At 43.7% G+C, this 20,783-nt stretch overlaps 1 protein-coding gene across 1 annotated transcript; it reads right to left on the bottom strand.

Annotated features, from left to right (window-relative positions):
• Nucleotides 1–2,958: 2,958 nt before the first annotated feature.
• On the bottom strand, nt 2,959–18,699 carry stk35 (serine/threonine kinase 35). Its single transcript, XM_083975870.1, has 3 exons — nt 17,970–18,699; nt 14,106–14,922; nt 2,959–4,084 (listed from the first exon to the last, which is right to left on the bottom strand). Exons 1-2 carry the CDS (start codon nt 18,526–18,528, stop codon nt 14,180–14,182), a joined length of 1,302 nt encoding a protein of 433 aa, XP_083831996.1. The 5' UTR covers nt 18,529–18,699; the 3' UTR covers nt 2,959–4,084; nt 14,106–14,179.
• Nucleotides 18,700–20,783: the final 2,084 nt, after the last annotated feature.

Here is a 20,783-nt window from a genome sequence, read left to right as displayed (position 1 = left end):
TAGGGCCATAATCCCTATAGTCATACATAGCAGTAGGTTTGTTACCTTTAATTATCGGTGCAAGCTATTTTTAGAACGGCGGAGCAGAGCATTATCTCATAGCGTGGTGAATGTGCAGGTCACAACTTGTCCACGAGAGCGTTTTGGGGTTGTTGGATCGTGTAGTTTGATGAGGGAAACCAAGAAATCCAATGAGCCTCCATATAGCTCTAAGCAGCTCGTGGCTCTGCTCCGCCGTTCTAAAAATATCTTGCACTGACAATTAAAGGTAACAAACCTACTGCTATAGGGATTATGGAAATGGGCCAATTTGCCATAATGTTAAACTATCCCTTTAATGCAAAATGTATTTATTATTTAAACACACATACCCTGTTATTACTGTTTAATTATAATTACCAGAAATGAACTGTGTTTGGTCCTACCTTTCCTACAGCATTCAGAGCTACTATGTGATTGATGTAGGCCTACAGTCCTCCCTCCAACCCAGCACCAGTAGGTAGGTTGTTGTTTGGGTGGTGATCAAAGCTCGGAGCCTGTCTGGTGATTCTGGTCTGATGAAACAAACCCTGTGGAAGGATCCGGATCCAGGGGATTAGTGGCAACTGTGGGAAAAACAACTTCCCATAGATGCTGTCTGGATCGTGGCCACAGAACTCAAACAATGACATGTCCATCACCATACCAGCGGAAAATCTGTGCATCGCCTATTGAATCAAACACACAGGAGAAATAGCTCTTGCAGATAGGTCAGTAACATCTGATCATAAAACAGTACTGCAGCCATCAGCTTCCTCTCTGTGCACCCTGTGAAGAGACACCAGACACTGTGGTTTGATGCACCCAGATGGAAAAATCAATATCAGTTTGTTCTCTGTGTCCTGTACAGAAACAGGCCTGAGATGTGCGTAGCCTGAATGAAAACTGAAAACAATATTTTAGTACCATTGTTCTGCACCTCCCCACTGAAGTAGTACTGTAATCAACTCCTATAAAAACATTACATATCAATAATTTTATAATTATCTTTTGAATTAACAACCAAATTATTCGTCGTTCTCGGGATGTTCATAATAATAATTAATAAAATAATTATTTTTCATACTACCATGCTAAGTGTTTCTTTTTTTAGAATAACAAAGTCAGTGGGATGAGTCAGTGATTGTGGCAATAGACTGATTTTAATCATTCTTTTTTTTTTTTTTAAATGACCACATCAACCTAATAAAACGATCATAATTTACTTTCTATTTATACTGAATTAATTTCTAATCATCAGTTAATTCTTTTTTCTTTCTTTTTTTCAAAATGATTTCATCCCACGCACTAAATGCTAAGGGAAAATGTTTTGATTGGATTAAAACACTCGCACACACGCACACACCAACACACACACACATAATAGTCTGATCCAGATCAGATAGTTTTGATCATTTATTCCAAGAAAAGTTGACAAACATATTTACAGCAAAAAAAAATAACATGATTGTGTGATGCTTCCTCAAACATCTAATGGCTCCTGTCAGCTTCATTAACAAAAACAGTTCTTATTAAACACATTTGAAATAAGCTTCTCTGTACACACTGGAAATATGCACTAAGAAAAAAATAACAGTTTGAGATATTACACCCAGCTGTTGGAGAGGGGGGCGTGGGCTCTGTACGGTGTTTACAGTGAGGCAGTGAAACATTTTGCATAGTGTAAAGTGTTTTCAAGTGGAGTCTTCACTAGACTGAAGAGAGCTAAATCAACGGCTCGTACAGAAACACAGTAACAGCAGAGGAGTGGACGACTAAGGTTAGTGACGACGACTTGTAGAGATCCTCGGGTATCTTATGCTCTATCAACACGGCAACGCCACACTCCATGCTTAGCTTAAACTCCTAAACAAACAGGTAGGTTGAACATGAACACTGCTGAGATTCAACATCCCAGGAGGAAAATAACAGACTTTCTATGTGCGACATTCGTCCTTTAACACAAAGAAAAAACAAAAACAAAAAAAACACCGTCATTCGACAACTACAGCTCCTTCAGGCTCAGCGACTGTTACTGAATCAAACTGAAACATTTCGTAGGAAGCAGCTCCTCCTGAATTCACACACTGATCCAGTTGTATGTACAATCACATTATGGTACTGTATGTTTCAGTTGTTGTTTTTTAATGATATACATAATTGTATTATTGTATTTGTCAAATGCCAACATACAATGTACAATGAAATGAGGCTAAGAGGGCAGATTGTGCAAAAACTGCATTTTAAAAAAGAAAAAATAGTTTTCAATAATTATAAAAGTTACCACGCACATTAAATATTATGAATATCAGCCCCAGTCCGCTTGTACTCGCTGAGGCTTCAGGTAAGACACTTTTAGACTTTTACGACCCGCTGGGAGCTGTAGTTGCAGAAATAACAACAATATGAATGTAGTCTGGAGGTGGGGCAGGACTGGCTCTCTAATACAGATGTTAAAAGGTGCAACAGATGTGGTCAGTGTAAAGGAAACAGCTCTACGTTACCTGACGTTAAGTAAAAGTCAGTCGGAGGGCGGTTCAGATAAAAAAGTATTTTCCCACTCAAGCAAAGTATCAGAAAATAAGACGAGAGAGAGAGAGAGCGGGATGTTTTTCGAGACTGAAATCGACATCTACTGCCAAGTCATTGAACGCAACCTGAATGCTGCACAGTGCTGTGAAACCACAGGCAGGTGCTGGTCATTCCTCTGGTCTGTGCTGGAGGGTGAAAGCTACAATCTCTCTGAGTGTGGGACATGTAAACCATCTACAGTACAGTACCGTCTTCACATATTTTGTTCATCTAGCTCTGCTCACACAGCACAGACAGCAGCTATGACGGAGCACCGGCCAGAGCGTGTGCGCTACAGCTACATGCCACTGCAAAGAGTCTGAAGCACTTCAGTAAAGAGGAGGAGGGAGAAGAGGAGGAAGGGGGGGGGGTCAGTGAGGATGGGTAACCCGTGGCTGCTCCTGGGGATTATTTCCAGATGGTAAATCTTCAAATTTCCTGTGAGAGTCCTTGAATCAGATTTGGCCACAGTCAGATGGCTCAATACTGCTCAGGTGTCAGCCTGTTTACACCCTGTTATTCACATCATCACAACAACCACAGGCCCCCAAAAAGCCAACGGTGCCCAGTGTGACGCCGACACACTCAACCCCAGTGTAAAAACCATTCAGTACAAAGTTAGTTAGTACGTCAGATAGCACACATGTTAATACTAATCTTTGCAGTGATGACATAGAGATATACACTATTTGTCCAACACATGCTCTTTGGATCCAACGACAAACTGGTGCCCACTAAAAAAAAACCCAGTCCCAGTTTCCTGCTGGACATCATTTTGGTAACAGTTGCACAGTTCAGAGTGGAGTTGTTACAGACCTGCTACTTCTGAAGGTGAGAGTTACACAGTTCACCTTCAGAAAAACATCACAATAATAACCATCAATATTCACATTTGTTGTGCCCGTGTGGCAAAAGATCTGTGAAACATCCCTGTAAACCTTTTGTTTTTTTAAACAACGTTTGGATACTCAGCATCATGATTGCACCGTAGCTTCTGGGTACAAGAGGGGAAGAGGAAGCTAATGTGACGCTACGGCAGCCTGGAAGTAAAAAAAAAAAAAAAAAAGTTTTAGAGTGTGACATCACTGAAAGCATTTCTGCAGACAGACACCTGCATGGCACCCATGAGGTCTGTCCAAATCCATCCAAATCGCACTTGGTGTGAATCATGTTGAAGGCACGAGGATGTTCACTTCTGATCATCAGCTACCAACGCTGAGGAGTGTGTGGGGTGGGGGAGTGGGGGGTTGATAGCTTTGATTGCTTCAGTGTTTAAGCAAAGGCGGGGCATCGAGGGGTTGTTGTCAGGGGAGATAGAAAAGGGGGGCTGCTGATTGTAACTAGGAGGTAAACTGCTGCAGTCTGATTTGCATACAGACTTTTGGAATCATCGCTTCCCGCTCATCATGCATTATGACTGTGGAGTCTTCACAGTTCAGTTTGTCAGAGTCCCTTTTTTTTTCCACTGGAGTCCACGTCCATGTCGTAAACAGAGCTGCGGAGACACAAAGCACAAACAGGTCAGCCAATGAGAAAACGACTTGATAAACAACAGGATTTCATTGTTACAGCTGATTAAAAAAACAAACACATTTTGGGCTCGTTTCTGCAACTTAAAGAGGAACTATGCAAGTCTGCCCTTTTCCTCTGTTTTGCTAACCCTCCTCTTGGCCATGTGCATTTGTTTTTAACGAAGCCGGCGAAAAATCAATCCATAGAGCGGTGGATAACGTTATATAACATATAAGATGTTACGACGTGTATATTTGTGTAGTTTTAACTATCATAAACAAAGATTACGGAGCGTGTTTATGTAGCGGTGCTGCAGAGACGAGAGCTGGGACACCGGGGCGGCGGCCAAGTAGCTACTACACTGATTTGGTTTTGGTTGGTTTTGGTTTTCAGCCGTGAGATGCCAGGTGGAAGGCAGAGAGCCTCCATATTCACTGTAACAAGTCACAAGTCATTATCACAATTACTCTGGAGCTTTTTAATTAAAGGGACAACGAGGAGTTTCTATTCGGTTATAAAAAAAAGTCTCACGTTAATGTGGATGAATCTCCGCTACACACACTTGTTAATGGGCCCATTTTCGATAAATATATCGTTCTGTCTCTATCGTTATTTTGTTATTATTAGTGGTGGCGGAAGTGCTGGTCGAGCCGACCAGCGTTTCCTTCGTTGCGAATCATGAGAATAACGCAGCCGCATCGCCGTTTATGGTCGGAACTACGGTGGTATGTGAACCTCTTTGAACCTCTGACTTTAATTATTGATGAATGAAAACATGAGTCCGTCTTGCGCCCGGTCAAAGAAATGTACGGTGCGCGCGGAGGCTCATAAATGTAGTGTGAAAACGCTTCGCTTTTCCAAAACTCCTCGTTGTCCCTTTAAGGTAAAAATGTAGCGTAGCCATGGGAAAAATCTATTGTTTTTGAATCTTTGTGTATTTTTCAGGGAACCGCACTTACTATTCTAGTTTCATTTCTGTTTTTGTCCTTGATTTCTATGGTGAAAATAAATAAAGATAAATTAAATAAAAATAAAAACAATCAGGAAAAAAATCGGACAACAGCAAAGTCAGTGGCTGTGTCACAGTGTTTCTCCATCCACCTGACAACACAGCCTGACACCTGAGTGCGTTTCCCGCCTGTAGATGTGTCCAGGTTTAGCCCAGCGCTGTGCTGTGCTCCACTAATAGCCCGGCGGCTCACACGCCACAGCTCCGGCCTGCAGCAGCTTGTTCCTCTTTTTTTTTTTTGTTGCATTGCATAGGTTGCATAACCTCACAGCACATGGTGCGAACACAAGTGGGTCAGCTTAGTGGGAAGCACGCATGTTAGAGATGATGTGCCGAATGGAGATGTGCAAAGTGCTTATGTCACTGTTGAGGAACATGTACTGTGCAGTTTACCACACACAAAGAGGATCTACAGGGGGAAAATGTGGCCTCAGGCAAAAAAAACAAACAAAAGCAGATACTAGCTCTAAAAAATATGAAGCGAGGTCAGGCAACAGGATCCCGTCAGGTGACAATAACACCAGTGCAGGACTGTTACACTCTGTCCACCTGCGCTCTGAGCGGAGCAGAAGGATGCTGCTGCTGGCCGCCAGCCCCGGTGCTGTTGACAGCTCCTGCTGCTCTGGGATCAGTGCGGCGGCTCTGACTGTCCGGCATGTTTGCTGTCTCATGTTTTAACGGCAGCGGCTCTAAACGTCGTCTATACCTGGTGTGTGAACTCTCTGAACCCTGTGACCCGAGGCGCTCAGTTTATGAGCGTGCCTCTCATACCTGCCTGCTCGCCCTGCCATGGAAAGGTTACACAACTCTGCACTCTCACTGTGTTGTACTTGGTTGAAAACAGAGAAAGCGTTGACATCAGTGGCCACAATGGGCTCTGAGTCAGAAGAAACACGTTATGGCTTCTTTTTTTTTCCTCTGTGGGACGATCAGACGGCTGCTTTGTTTGGGTACGGTCCTCAAGAGACTCACAGACTGTGAGGGACATGAGCTCCAGTCCCCAGCCATGTCCTACAAAAAGACTCATGTATTTTACAATTTTTCAGTGATTTATTTAATCCATCCAACAGAAAGTGTTTTTAAGACCACAATTTTTTGATGCACATGTTTTGTTATTGTTATCTTTGGCTCGATCCACAAGTGTGAATCAGTTCTTGGAGATGATTCTACAGTCACAAGCTGAACTATCTCTGCTGGCAGCTACCACTCAGATGGCACCGTCGTGTTATTGTTGGAGTGTATTTTTTCATGCAGGCCTTTGAGTCTTTCTGGAATCTGTGTCATTGTTTTTGGTCAATGTATAAAAAAGTTACATTTGCGTAGAGAAGCATATTTGTCCATTGAAAGACATTTTCCCACGAAACATTTTTGAACAGATAAAAAATGTGATTAATTTGTGATTAATCGTGATTAACACAACGCTTTCCGCTCCCTATGCTCAGTATGGCACAGTCCCTTTCTCCAGAGTCCACGTCTATGTTGGATATATATTCTGGTGGATATTAACACTATAAACACACGGAGACAGTCAGAGTTCGACCCTGTTTAAACAAACATGCTACAACATATTGACATCTGAATCCTTAAACCCCTTCCCCACCCCCTCGCTGCAGCCAGCATATCATTTTTCTGCTACATAAATAAGCACAGTATAGAGAAGCAGGGGAAGGTCAAAGCCCAGTAAATCCTGGACTAACTGGGGCCTGCTGCCTCCTCGGCCGGCCTGCCAGCCTTTTGTTGTTGCATAACTCCGAGCAGACTGACTCGTTAAAAACCAGCAGAGACTGGTATTGGTGTGGAAGTGATGGGGGCTGGTTTACTGTGAGGCCGGGACACTGCGGCAGCTCTCTGTGATTACGAGTTGGAGAAGGGGAGCTTTGGCTCTTTACGAGCTCGGGGAGGTTTTGTGGCTGCGCGGCATGCAAAGCAACACATTCCACACAGTTGGCATTCATGAGAACTGTTCATGTAAGTTGAGGTGTACGACAAAGCGCCTCCAGAGAATACAGTGGGGTGGACAAAGGGCAGTGTGTGGCACAACAAACAACGGTCAGTCAGACAGGTACTTGTGCTTTCTAATAAACCAGAGCTGCCATTAAAGGAGATGTGTCGTGAAGAGAGAGTAATCACCGTGTGTTGTAGAGCTGAGTGTCACCGCAACTTAACTCCTATAAATAAATGTTGGCTGTACTGCCAAATTATTAAAGCCAGATGGGGGGAAAATGAGGAAACGACAATAGACAATAGCAGCTGACAGAAGAAAAAGCTGCAGTGACATAACTGTCAGTTATTCAGTCATCCTGGGTTTTTTTAGGGGTGGTTACAAAAGGACTGGGTGTGTACCTTCTTGTTTACCACCAGGCTGCCTCGCCAGTAAGTTGCTGCATGAAGAGATTATGTACAGTCTGTTTCTTTCAAATGATTTGTACCTTCAGTAGTTTCAGTATCTTGCCCGTGGACACTTTGAGGACGGGAGGAGCTGGAGATCGAACCTGCTCTACCTCCTTAGCCATGGCTGCTCAAATTTCTGTGCAGGCAAATAGTTTAACTGAGCTCAGCAGAGTGAGTTCATCTACCTTCAGAACTTCCATGAAGTTTTGAAATCAATCATCTGAAATAAGGACATCCATGGCTAAGGTTTTCCAAAACGAGGCTTCAAGGTTTGTGCCATTGTGAATTTCACACAGTGGATAACAGAAAATCCAAATCTGTACTCCCTGCAACAGCTGCTGACCACGCCTCTGCATCCATTATTTATTGGTCAGAGAAAAACCCTGTCAGCTTTATTAGAGTCACTCAAACACAACCAGCCGTTGACTCTGCGACGACACGACGGTGAAACCAAAGAGAACCCGCCAAGAGGCCGCACCACGTACAGCACCTGCAGTGAGCTGCCAGGCTGCGATAGCTGCTGTGCAGACTGTGTTGAGATTAGCACGGTGTAAAGAGCTTATGACCCATTAGATCCAACACAGTCACCATGAATGGGGACGGTGGAGTGGAAGAAATGTGGATCCATGTTATGACAGAGCACTGTGGGATCGCAGGATGTCCAGGACTGCAGGGAGGTGCTGGAAGGTGAAGCACTAACTGTAGATTTTCATGTTCAAACGGCATAAAAAAAACAAAAACACAAAGGGGGTCAGATGAAAGAACTTTGACTTTTCCTCCTACTCTCTGGTTTTCAAACCTTTGAATAAACACTAGAACATAAAGAGGTGTTTCCCCCCCCCGAGTCGTTTGTGAAGGAACTCGTTTATGTGGTTCTCGCTCTGAGCCCTGAGGGCCCTCAGGAAATATTTACAACCACCACAGCCACTGAATGCACACTTTTACAACCATGTTGCATAAGAACGCCAATGCGCTCATCACACCCACTACCCAAATCTCATAAAGGTAGCCTCCCTCTGGCATTTCTCGGCCCCTCCATAACACCCCCCACTGACCGGGGCGATGCAGAACATACCGTACCCTGACTCCAAACTGCTGTCCAAACATCCCCGTTTCCTTTATAGGAGCAGGACCAGTATTCCCTCAAAACCCACTGTCTTTATTTCGAACCCTACACTGCTCTGGAAGACGTGTACAGAGAAAAGCGTGCCTGAAAGCATCAGTGCACTCATTAGGAGACATTAAAGGTGCAAGGACAACACCCTGAAAATGCCTCGACTTGTCAAAAGCCTGATCAGGCTGTCGATGAAATCAAAAAAGGATTCCTGAAGAGGAGATTGGTGACGTGAGGAGGGGCCGCGGCTTAGAGCGCTGTGGCCTGGTTTAGGCTGAGGCGACGCACGGCCCGCAGCCAGAGAGAGGACAAAATGTTCCCGACTCAAGCCTCCATAAGCCCTGAACCAAGAGTGGCACACTCATTGTCCAGCAGAGGAGGGGAGGGGAGGGGAGGGAGCGGGTATGCACGGGGAGGATGGGTGTGATCGATGGGCGGGGCGACGGCTCCGTATCACTGCGCTGTGGTTATGATGTGATGTGACAACACAACAATCCTGATCCAAGTCGTTAGATATTTGGTATTTGCCCAAACACAGTCCAATGTTCTCAGGGCTGAGGGGAACATGAATGCATCCCATTTTCTGCCAATTTCAAAGAGTCAAATGTGAAACAGGACACTGGCATGAGTATTCAGACAGGATGCGATACGTTCTACCAAGGCACGTGAAGGTTAGCCGAGGTTCCCGCACTTCTCAAAACCTTGTTTGGCATCCACATGTGTCAGAGTCAGCTGATTCGACATGATGTGGAATGACACATACCTGTTTATATGTGGTCCCCCAAGCTGACAGTGCAGATTAGAGCAAAAAAAACCATGAGCAGGAAGGAACTGCCTGCAGGGCTCAGAGACGGGATCGTGTCAAAAACATTCCTGCTGAACATCAGGGTCCCAAGAGCAGAGCGGTGTGGAACAACCCGGACTCTTCTAAAGCTGCACGATCGAACTAACAGAGCAGTCAGGGAGGAAGTGACCAAAGCTGAGTCCAAACTCAGGAGCTGCATCTGAAGTCACAGCGGCACAGCCAGGCCGTTGCCTTTTCCTTAGGATGTGGTCGATACGCAACAGTCTTTGTCGGACCGTCAAAGGCTCCAACACAATGACCTCTGTGGTCTATCCACTGTATCTAGGCAGATTTTCAGTTCTAATTACAAGTTCAACAGCTCATGATACAACTGTTAAAACCTGTTAACCCCAACTGTAACAGTTGCAAGGTGATAGGCACGGTGCATCTCTACAACGAGGGCAAACACAAAGGATATTCTTCAGTTGCATGTTTGTCAATGCAACACACACAGTCCTCTAACACATCTTCTCTCTCTCCACACACTCTGCTCTTACTGGCTTTATAATGACATGTTAGAGCAGAAACACATGTGATCTCTCATCTCTACCAATATCTAAAGAAAGTCTTACAGACATATGGACGTAAAAAAAATAGTGCTGTTTTCAACCTTCAAGCTCATAGTTCATCGTGGTTGCTCCATGTGTTGCAGCCTTAAACCCTCAAACCAGTTAACGACATTATACAAACATGAGAAAATGATGAAAATCAACTATAATTAAATTCAGTTTTGAAATTCAGTCTCAGTTTCAAGCCACTCATAATGGCTGAAAAGGATTCAGGCATGTGCAGACTTCAGGCAGACTGTTACATTTGTTTTATATTTCCATCAAGTGATGTTGATTAGGTTTAAAAAAAAAAAGAAGCAGTTATAAAATGGCAAAAAGTACAGATGAGAGTAGCATTAAAGGGATAGTTTAGTTTTTTTTAAGTGGGGTTGTATGAGGTACAAATGGCCATTAAGTATAATATCTGCAGTAGAAAGGTCTCTGCTCTCCCCCACTGAGAAATACCACGCTGCACTGAGACAAGGGCAGTAAACTGTTGTGAATGGGGGACAATTAATCAGCGTATTTTCGCCACCTACGAGAAGTCCCGTCTCAAAATAATACACCAGTTCAACAGTACGATATAAAGTAAAAAATTACAATGAATCAAATGGTCGGAACTAACCCACCACCCACTCAAAAAACTGAACTATCCCTTTTAAGTACCACATCAATAAGTGGGACTGATATTAATAGTAGCACCATCCAAAACATAACGATACCTATCCCTATGGTAAACACAGTATTTACTGGTTCACAAACTGTAAACTGTTAAGTGTGAAGATGTTCACAACAAAGAGACACTTTGGCTGATGTTTGCTTTTTGTGCAATGTTTATAGACAAGCACCTCACAAACCCCCCATTCATTTATCAATGGTGGATTAATCAGCAGTGAATCAAACCTCCCCCACACTGACTGAACCAGATCTACCACATTACCCAGATACATCCCTCCAGTTTTCTGTGTCCTATATCTGTGTCGTTGTCGTCAGCTGCCCTCACTTCAACAGCTCTGGACATAAATACACACATGCAGCAGAAACAACTGCCCCCCTCCCATCCCCGGCCCACCCACCCTATCCATGTCTCCAGCTTCTAATCCCCCTCTCCGACAGATGACAGGTTTTCCCATTGAACCAGTGCAGTGCTGTGCTGTGGGCCTGTTGCGTAACATGCTATACCATCATGCTGCAAGAGAACGAGGCCAACGCGAGTTACGTCATAGAGGGATGGGGCGGGGTCTCTGGGCGGGGGCTTACAATGACGGGCTAACAGAAGATGCACGCAGGATGGGACGGCTAATTGTCAAACAAACGCTGGGATTAGTCGTGGTCAATGGAGGGTTCAAGTTCAAACAAACAGACGCGTGGTTTGGGTCACTGAGCATCCACTCGGTGGCTGATTGATGTGCTACAAGGAGTTTCTGCTCTAAATAGCAAACGGACATGATTAACATCTTAAAGAGAGTTTTCTTTCACTGTCACTGCAGCACTAAGTTATTTCCCCCCAAGTGTGCATGTTTGTTTTGGGGGGTTTTGGGGGGAGGGGTCGGAGATTTTGAATGTCATAGGCTACTGTATAATCAGTTTGGCTGAGTCATGATTCTTGAGAGGATGTTTCCCAGTATAAAATGTCAGCTGATTATTTCTGAGCATTTTCCAAAATACAATATGTAATATTTTTGATTACTTGGTCATCCTAAAAAGAATTAAGTAGAATAATTAATCACACTAAGGTTACACACAACACAATCTTCCTAACCAATTATAAAAACGTGGGAAACAGACATTAAGGACAATCAACGGATTTTTAACATCATAATCCGACAAACATGCACACAAAAGACCAGACACCTGCTGTTTGTAGCAACAATTTCACAGTGGCTAAACCTCAGAGACGAGATCTCGCAGGAACTCGCTTGATCAAACGTGACTTCAGTGAAAAAATAAGTTTGGAGGAGGTTTTTATCGTCAGCTCTCTGTCCTGGTTTAATGCAGCGAGAAGCACAAAAAGAGAAAATAGATTATGTGGAAAATCCTGGCAGAGAGGAAGGTGTAGGCACAGTTATGGTTAGCTGCCATGTTTGTGAGCTGTCAAAGTGCGTAACATGTGACTGGTGACTACTTCTCTCGTCCTGATCAAAGAGGGGAGGGGAGGGAAGAGGTTTTGTGCAGCAGGAAAACATGCAAATGACTGGGAGAGCAAACAGGTAGTGATGTAGCTCTCAGAAGATTCCAGGCGCTGCGTTCACTGTCAGAGATATGAACATCACAGGAGGAAGTGACCTCAAAGATGTAACTGACAGTCAGGTGTCAGTATGCATTATATACACGACACCACCTGTGCACATGCAGGTTAACGCCCCAAAACTTTAGAGGACTCGTCTAATAACTCCTTCTTTTCTGCCTATTTCTCTCTCTCGCTCTCTCGCACACACACACCCTCTGCCTGTGTGTGTTTAATCAAAGCCAGGCTGTTTGCCCTCAGGCCCACAGTGTACCAATCTAAAAGTCGTCCTCCCTGCTGCACATGTAGCTGTGCTCATACGCCACCGCCCCCTCTCCCCATCCTCCGAGGCCTCAGCATACCTCCTATTACCTTCCTTCTCCCTCACGTACACTTTTGTATTTGTGAATTCACTTTAAGCAAGAATCCTGCCGTGACAGTGCCCGCTCATCCCTCGTCTTGTTAACCGTATGTAGCTCAGGTTGGTTTCTTTGACGTCAGCTCTCTGCACTGGACACTTTCACCCTGGTTAATCCTGATTCTCTGATGGTGACGTGGGAAGCTTTGGCAGAAATCACAGGGGTCAAGCTTAGGGGAGTGATCGGTACGAGGTGAAGGTACGAGGTCAGCATGTCATCTTGACGTCTGGTCAGGTTCCCTGACCGGGAGATTTATTATTTCTCAGCAGTTTTCTTAAAGGTCAGTAAGGTCACTAAGGAGAAGAACACCAAACCTTAAAGGGACTACAAGGAGTTTTGGAAGGCAAAGTGTATTTTGCTTAGAAAACCAAGGTGGTGCAGTACAAGTGAGTTGTTCTGTAATTCGCATGTGCAAATTTTTTTGCCGACTGAACGGTTCACATAATGCTGTCATAATCCCGGTCCCAGTACTGTGAGATACCAGTCAGCTATGTAAAGGTAAAGGTAAAGGTACTTTATTGGTCACATATACAGCTAGTACAGTGAAATTCTTTCTCTGCATTTAACCCATCCCTGAGGAGCAGTGGGCAGCCGCGGTGCAGCGCCCGGGGACCAACTCCAGATTATGAGCCAGTGCCTTGGTCAGGGGCACTGACTGGAGGATCAACCTAGCTGGCATGTTTTTAGTGGTGGGGGAAACCGGAGCACCCGGAGGAAACCCACGCAGACACGGGGAGAACATGCAAACTCCACACAGAAAGGACCTGGGCGGCCCGGGATTCGAACCCAGGACCTTCTTGCTGTGAGGCAACAGTGCTAACCACTGTGCCACCGTGCCGCCCCTGTGGAAACACTGGTGACTGTCTTTTACTTTATTTTATGTGTGTTTGATTGTTTGTTTGTTTGTTTCTATTAAAATGGACCTGGAGTCTAATAATAAAGCCTCAGCCTCAGCTTCACCTCCTGCTGAGACGCTTTTGTGTTCTGAGTTGATCTGCTGGAGGTAATGAAACAGTTTCTCTCTCGATTGTAATGTAGAACAGAGGGGGAAGGCTTGTTCTAAAACACACATTAAAAAACAACAACAACCAGTGACTTCACACTGGGGAGGGGTAGCGGGTGAATGAGGGACGTCCCAGGCAGGTGACCAGGACAAGAGAAGCTAACTGTGTCAGCTGAAAGGAAGCGTTCAGCCCAGAGCAGAGTTATCAAAGGCCAGTGGTGGTGAGTCGTGTGTCTGCAGGTTTAATTCCCTCTAATCACTGCAGCGGCTACACCGACTGCTCCTCCTCTCTGGTTTGAGGTAGATCGGTAAAATTATCTGTTATATAATTTAGTTCGGACGGGCTAAAAAAACAAACATGCAACTTCTTCTGCTGTAACCAAATTAAAGAGAGCAGTGTGGGAAAGTTGTGAAACTGAAAGTAAAGTTATCAAAGAGGTAGAGCTCACCTGGGAAGGAAAGAGGTCCCTTCTTTGACTGGTTAGGGTAAAAAAAAGGAGAGGTTTTTGGAAAGGTGGGTCTGTCACGCCGCGCACGTGACTTGGTCCATCCGCACCTCCAACTGGAAGGCATCTGGTCGGTCCTGAGGGTTGACTGCGAGCATGTCCTGGAGGAGTTTCTTCACCCCCTCAGACATGGAGCTCCTGGCCTTCTGGGGGATGTGGAGAACCATCTTGGGGTTCTCCAGCAGAGCCTCCCCAACGGGTACGATCTCCGTGCCCTGCCGTATGTAGGTGCCCAGCAGCTCGCGCTTGGACTCCGCGTCGATGAAAGTGATCCGCTCGATCATGGCCCAGATGATGATGCCCAGGGCGAAGATGTCGGCCTTGGCCGTGTAGTGGCCCTCCCACACCTCGGGGGCCATGTAGAAGTCCGAGCCGCAGGCCGACGACAGCCAGAACTTGTTGATGTTGACGATGTTGTTCTGGTTGCTGCCTTTGCCGCCCACTGTCGCCGCGGGGTGTTCCTCGCTGTTCTTAGAGTTCAAGCCCGCGCAAACTTTACTGAGGCCGAAGTCGGCGACTTTGAGAACAGGAGAACCGGATTTCTGCGAGATGAGGATGTTGTCCGGCTTCAGGTCCCGATGGACAATGTTGTTCTTGTGCAGGAAAGCTACCGCGCTCGTCAACTGCCGCATGAAGCTTTTGTTGGTCTGGGGGTCGGGCCGGCGGGACAGGATGTACTGGTTGAGGTCGCCGCTCTCACAAAACTCCATGACGAACCAGAGGTAGCAGGGCTCCTCTGGGTAACCCAGGATCCGCTCTCCTGCAGCAGAGGGACAGATATCAGCTGATTAGTCACATTCAAACTGGGACAGTCATCCAATCATAAATCAACAAATTCATTACATTTTTTATAAAGAGATGTATTTCAAGTGTTAAATACTGGAAAAAGATCCTTTGTGAAAATGCAACTTTATTGGACATTAACCAAAAACAATGACAAGGTTTGTCCAGAATCCCTCAAAGGCCTCACTGCATTTCAATTTAGTTGTACTGTGACAATAAAGACTTATCCATCTATCTATCTATCTATCTATCTATCTATCTATCTATCTATCTATCTATCTATCTATCTATCTATCTATCTATCTATCTATCTATCTCTATCATAAAAAAAGCTCAAATGAAAACAAGACAGCACCGTCTGAGTGGTAGCTGTTAGCAGAGACAGTTGAGCTTATGTGATCTGATTCATATCCGGCAACTGATTCAAACTATGGGTTGGGCCGAGGGCCAAAATAGCAGAACGCGTGTTATTTTCGCACATCAAAACAACATAGTGGCATAAAAAGGAAGAGAAATTTAGGTTGTTGTCACGTTATCTCTGACAGACATAACTGTCGTTGAGACTTTTTTTCACTGCAGATCTGTGAGCAGAGCGACGGCTTCCCTCCTCCACCCCAGCTTCACTCTTCCTCTCACACACACAAACTGGCAACTGTTTATTTTTTTAAGTGTTCATATCCATCTAGAGCAAAGAGATGAGATTTAATCCCAGGCAGATTGCTGACAGCAGAACACAGAGAGATTGTCCCTGTCACATGACATGTGTCCACTTCTGATCAGATCAATGCAGATAATCTTAACACAGCAGAATCAGATTTCTACAGTACATTCGTGTTGCATACAGGAGGTGTACAATATAACAACTTCAAAACAACATTGACTCATTAATGAAAAATGCTAAAGTACAGCAAAACTTTAGGTTTTCATATTGTTCCCTGTCTGAGCTACGACGCGCTGCAGCTCGTGACCACGTGCTCTTTATTTGTCAGCGACTTTTCAGAAACAGGGGAAGTTTTGACAGTCTGTTCTGGGACGACTTAAAAAGGCTTTATGTTTGACTCCTCAGGAAGCGACACCGTGCTCTGTGGTCTGTAACTGCACGCAATAGACAGTATGGTGATCAGATTCACTCAGCGCAGCCACTGCCACTTCAAAAAAAAAAAAAAAAAAATGTGTGAGGTTCACGTGTGAGGTTTAAAACCCCAAACCTTCCTTCTACTTCTGCTTTTCACCAGCCGCACACGAGCTTCGCCGCTATCGGTTAGTGGAGGCAGATCGAGGTTTATATTTGTTCTGTTAAGTAAACGCACGTTTTCATAGGGAGCTCACTGGCACTGACAAACAGCTGTTTACGGATGAACTCAAACATGTGTACTGGTTGATATGTGTTGATGTTTATCAGCACATATTGTATCTGTGCATACATCTGTTGATTTATCACCTCGGTTGATTTATCAGGCTCAGATAAACACTAGAGCTTGTTATCTGGCTCTGCTTATCTTGATGTCTTCTCAGTCACTACAGCACTTCTTTTAAAGGGTTCTTACTCGATTTTTTTGTCATCTTGACACTGCTTATTTAAATGTTTTTTTTATTTATTTAAATTTTTCGTTTATTTTTAAATGCTTTTTTAACGTAAACTTACCGGTAGTGTTCTATTTTTATGCACTTCCATTTCTTTGAATTTGCCTGATGCGTGTCTGTACGCATCACTTCATTCAGTCAATCAGTGTTTGATTTAGCATCACACCAAGTCTCTGGTTGTTTAAATACCAAAACAAACTAAGACAAAAGTCAGGTGACCCTTCATCAAAACAAATCATCCACTGTTTTTCCAAACCCGACAAACCGTAGCATTTGATTGCTGCAGTAGATGTCAGCTCAAGATTAATATTTCATTTCAAAAGCCTGAATGGTGACACTTACATAACAGCCAGGCTATTAAAAGAAAAGAGGCTAAAACCTGAACACTGACACAAGTATTGCCATGGTTGTTTTTTAACAGAGCAGGGTGGCAGGTTGAAAGAGCTTTGTTTTACAGTAATTCTCACTTTTACTTTTAAGATGTATTGAACCATTACTGTCAATAATCTCTGAGGCCAAGTAAGCAATAACAAAGGAAGTGATAAGTAGGTCAAACTGGATTCATAACAACAATCATACAAAGAAAAGTGACTAAAAATGTAGCAGTCACAAGTTATTTAGTTGCAATATTTCATGGAAATATGTCACACTGGACTTTAAGGTCATTGTTAAGTGTGTGAGATTTCAGTCAACATGCAATGGGTTAACATGTTTCCAAGTAGTACACTGTGTTCTCTCATGAGCTGAGGGCAACACAGTGTACGCTCTGTGCCTACTATAGGTAACCTATAGAGCAGCCACTGACAGACGGGGAACATACAACTCTTAGTCATGATAATTCATTACATTTGAGAGAATTAGCCACAATTTACATACACATCCTTGTAGTTTATGTCTGCTATTACACAAACTTTTTTATTTTACACATTATTCCTACATTATTAAGTTATACAGAGCAAAAAAACACCAAACACCTCTCATTCCAGTCCTAATGTACATAATCTTGATATGACATACAACTGTAATATGATTGGAAATCAATGCAATAACTAAAAGTTTGTTGTTTCTGTTAATAAATTTAACTTGTAATCCTTGACCACAACTGTGTTTACACTTGTGACCACCAGTTACAAACTCATTGACCAAGTTAACATGAGCTGAAAGGATCTTTAACGATTCTGTGAGTGACTTTAATGGGATTTGATCAAAATATGAGACAAATAGTCCCTAATAAAAGCCCTTTTAGGCTACATATTGAGTGATTAAAATGGAAATATCAAAAACTGCTTATAAAGTCTTTTATTGACATGCTTCAGGAGTCAAGATTGAGAAGTTTCAGTAGCTTCCTTTAGTGCATTATGTTGTGTAATCGTTATAGGGACTGGTGTTACTGTGCAGCTAATAACTGGTTGGTAAACAAAGCAGCAGCAGGCTGTTTACCTTTGAGCGACGTCTCCACCAGCCGCAGGTATTGTTTGGACCTCTTGTTGCCGTGGCTCATCTTCTGGGCCAGGCCGTTCCTCTGCAGGACGCACTCCTCCAGCTGGACCACGTTCTGGTGCCGGTTCTCCAGGCTCGTCAGGGCCCAGAACTCGGCCAGAGCCAGCTCCACGTTTTCCGGGGCGTCGCACTGGAGCCTCTTCACCGCCACCCTGGCCCCTGTTTTCCGGGCTATGGCTTCGTACACCACGCCGTAGCTGCCCCGACCGACCTCCCGGAGCAGGCTGTACCGGGGCGCCACCACCACGGCGGGCTCGAGCAGGAGGTCGCTCCGCAGGAAGCTGATGGAGAAGCTGCAGTCGTCGTCCTCTTCGTCCTCCATGGGCTCCTCCGCGCGGTTGTTGTCCTCCACCGTGAGGGAGCGGAGGACTTTGCAAGCCTCCCGCTTCATCCTCGCGACCGCGGTACTCCTCCTGCAGCCCCGCACACCGCCGCTTACCTTTCTCCTCTTCTTCCCGTTGCAAATATCCATAACTTCTTCTTTGTCGAAAGTAAGCATGAAGGAAGGACGTGTTTCTCTGTCATTACTTTAGCTCTAAACTAATAAAGTTTGACGTCCTGGCGTCGACCTGCGTATTGTTCGGAGAGGTAAAGCGCCAGCCTGTCAGCAGTCTAAATCTTTTGAGCTGTTCCCGATGAGAGAGTCGGTGACGTGCTACGGGTCTGTCCAGCTGCGACAACTAATTTGGCTTCATAAACAAAATGTTCCAGCTCCCGAGTACAGGCAGGGAACAGAGGGCGTGGCTTCGCTCACCGCTCGCCTCTGATTGGCCAAGGACGAAACACGTCGCCTCTGATTGGCGGAGAGACAAACAGCTCGAGGAGATCCCGCTCCGGTCTGAAAGGTGAAGAAAGCGACAGAGAGCACGCTACGTTTGTTTTTATTTTGAAACTGGAGAACGGACGGCGATGAGGTGTCGTTAATACCGGTTTTAAACGCTCTATTGAGCCGATAAAGAGTCAACCGGTACCGTTTCCCCCCCCCCATCCGTGCTGAGCCTTTGTGAGGCAGCGTGGACTCACGGGTGAGAGGCGGGGTCACGTCACGTGTACACAGGCATGGACGAGGTCTGTGAAAGTGAAAATAACACTACATCGATGTACCTGGTACATAATTTGCTCTGATCATTGTTTCTCTTTCTATTTATAGTATATGTTTATTTCATTCATTGAACAAAAACAAATTTCAAATGTTTGTAGCCAACTAAAGGAGCAGAAAGAAGAAGAATCTTGTAATATTTAGTTATTATTTATTGGCTCAACATTGTCTATTTGTATTATTTTCAAGTTTAAGTTGTCTTAATTCAACATTTCAATCATGTTTAATGTGCCTGTGAGTAAACAAGTATAAATGAGTATTTACAATCCATAGTTTATTTAAAAAACCATGAACATGGAATGCACTTTTGGAAACTCTGAGACCATTGACTCTGGGAAATTTTGATTATAAAAATTAATTTGGCAAAAATTATTGTAATTTTTTGCTGATATTTAATGTTTTAATATTATTATTAAATCGAATTTAGATTTGTATCTGTATATAGATCTGTTTATTACATTTTTTATTTTCTCCTAAGGTATACATTTCTATAGCTTGATTTCTTATTGTAATTGTCATGTCATGTTATAACAATATATTTTCATGTTATTATGACATGCCCATCTCCACCTCAGGAGACAATAAAGGCTCATCTTATCTTATTTTATCTTAGATTACATACAAACTTGTCACACTATAGCAGTATAATGATTTAAATAAATGTCATAACATGTAACCAAATGATCGTTATCATGTTACAATGTGAAACATTTCACCTTTTTATAATACAGTGTACATACAATAAGTTATAAAACATACGTTTCCCATATCATAAATATTATATAAATCATTATCGGAGCACCACAAACCCCCCCCAGAACTGTATAGCCAGTCTGTGATCAGGAAGGCCACCCTGATCACACGACCTCTCTCACCCCTCCACCACTCCTTTCAGATGCTGCCATCAGGCAAACACTACAAGGTTCCACTCGCCCGGAAAAACTTCTATAAAAAATCCTTTATCCCCTCCAAAAGAATCCCCCTGAATAACCAGATAAAGACACATTGCTTTAACAGCCCCCTCCCTTTTTAGTATGAGTGGAGGATTGCACTTATAATGTTGTTTCTTAACGTTTGTTTATGTTGTTTAACGTTTCTGTATGAGCCTGTCAAAGATGAATTTCTGCCACAATAAAGTTTATCTATGGTATAACGTATAACTTTGTATGTCATAATAACATATTGTTATAACAACAACTATGTTAGCACAATAAATTGTTCATATTATAATTTGATACTGAGTTTTTAGTTTTTGGCATGGCAGAAAAATACACTTCTGTGGTTTCATTATTTCTGTTCTAAGGCGAAACAATGAAACACATTCAAAGCTACAACAGAACATTTCAAACGTACTGTAATGATGTAGTTACACAGAGCAAGTATAAACCCTTTGGAGTTAAATGCATCAATGCATAAATTTGTCTTTAAATATGGTTTTCATCTAAATGACAATTTATTCTCTTGACAGATTGTTTACTGGAGATGATTCAATTCTCAGCTACTGTCCCTATAAGTGATGGTTATTATGACTTGTTGGAGGAGACTATGTGCAGGTGAAACCTTCTGTGTAAAGAAGAAGGTCCTTGCCCATGCATTTTATTGCTAACAAACAAAAAATCACAATCACATCATTTACAGAGCATTTTGTCACCTGT

The sequence above is a fragment of the Trachurus trachurus genome (genome assembly GCF_905171665.1).
Source record: "Trachurus trachurus genome assembly, chromosome: 7".
Classification (NCBI taxonomy): domain Eukaryota; kingdom Metazoa; phylum Chordata; class Actinopteri; order Carangiformes; family Carangidae; genus Trachurus; species Trachurus trachurus.
Note: the sequence above shows the minus strand (reverse complement) of the source record. Positions and strands in the feature narration are given on the sequence as shown.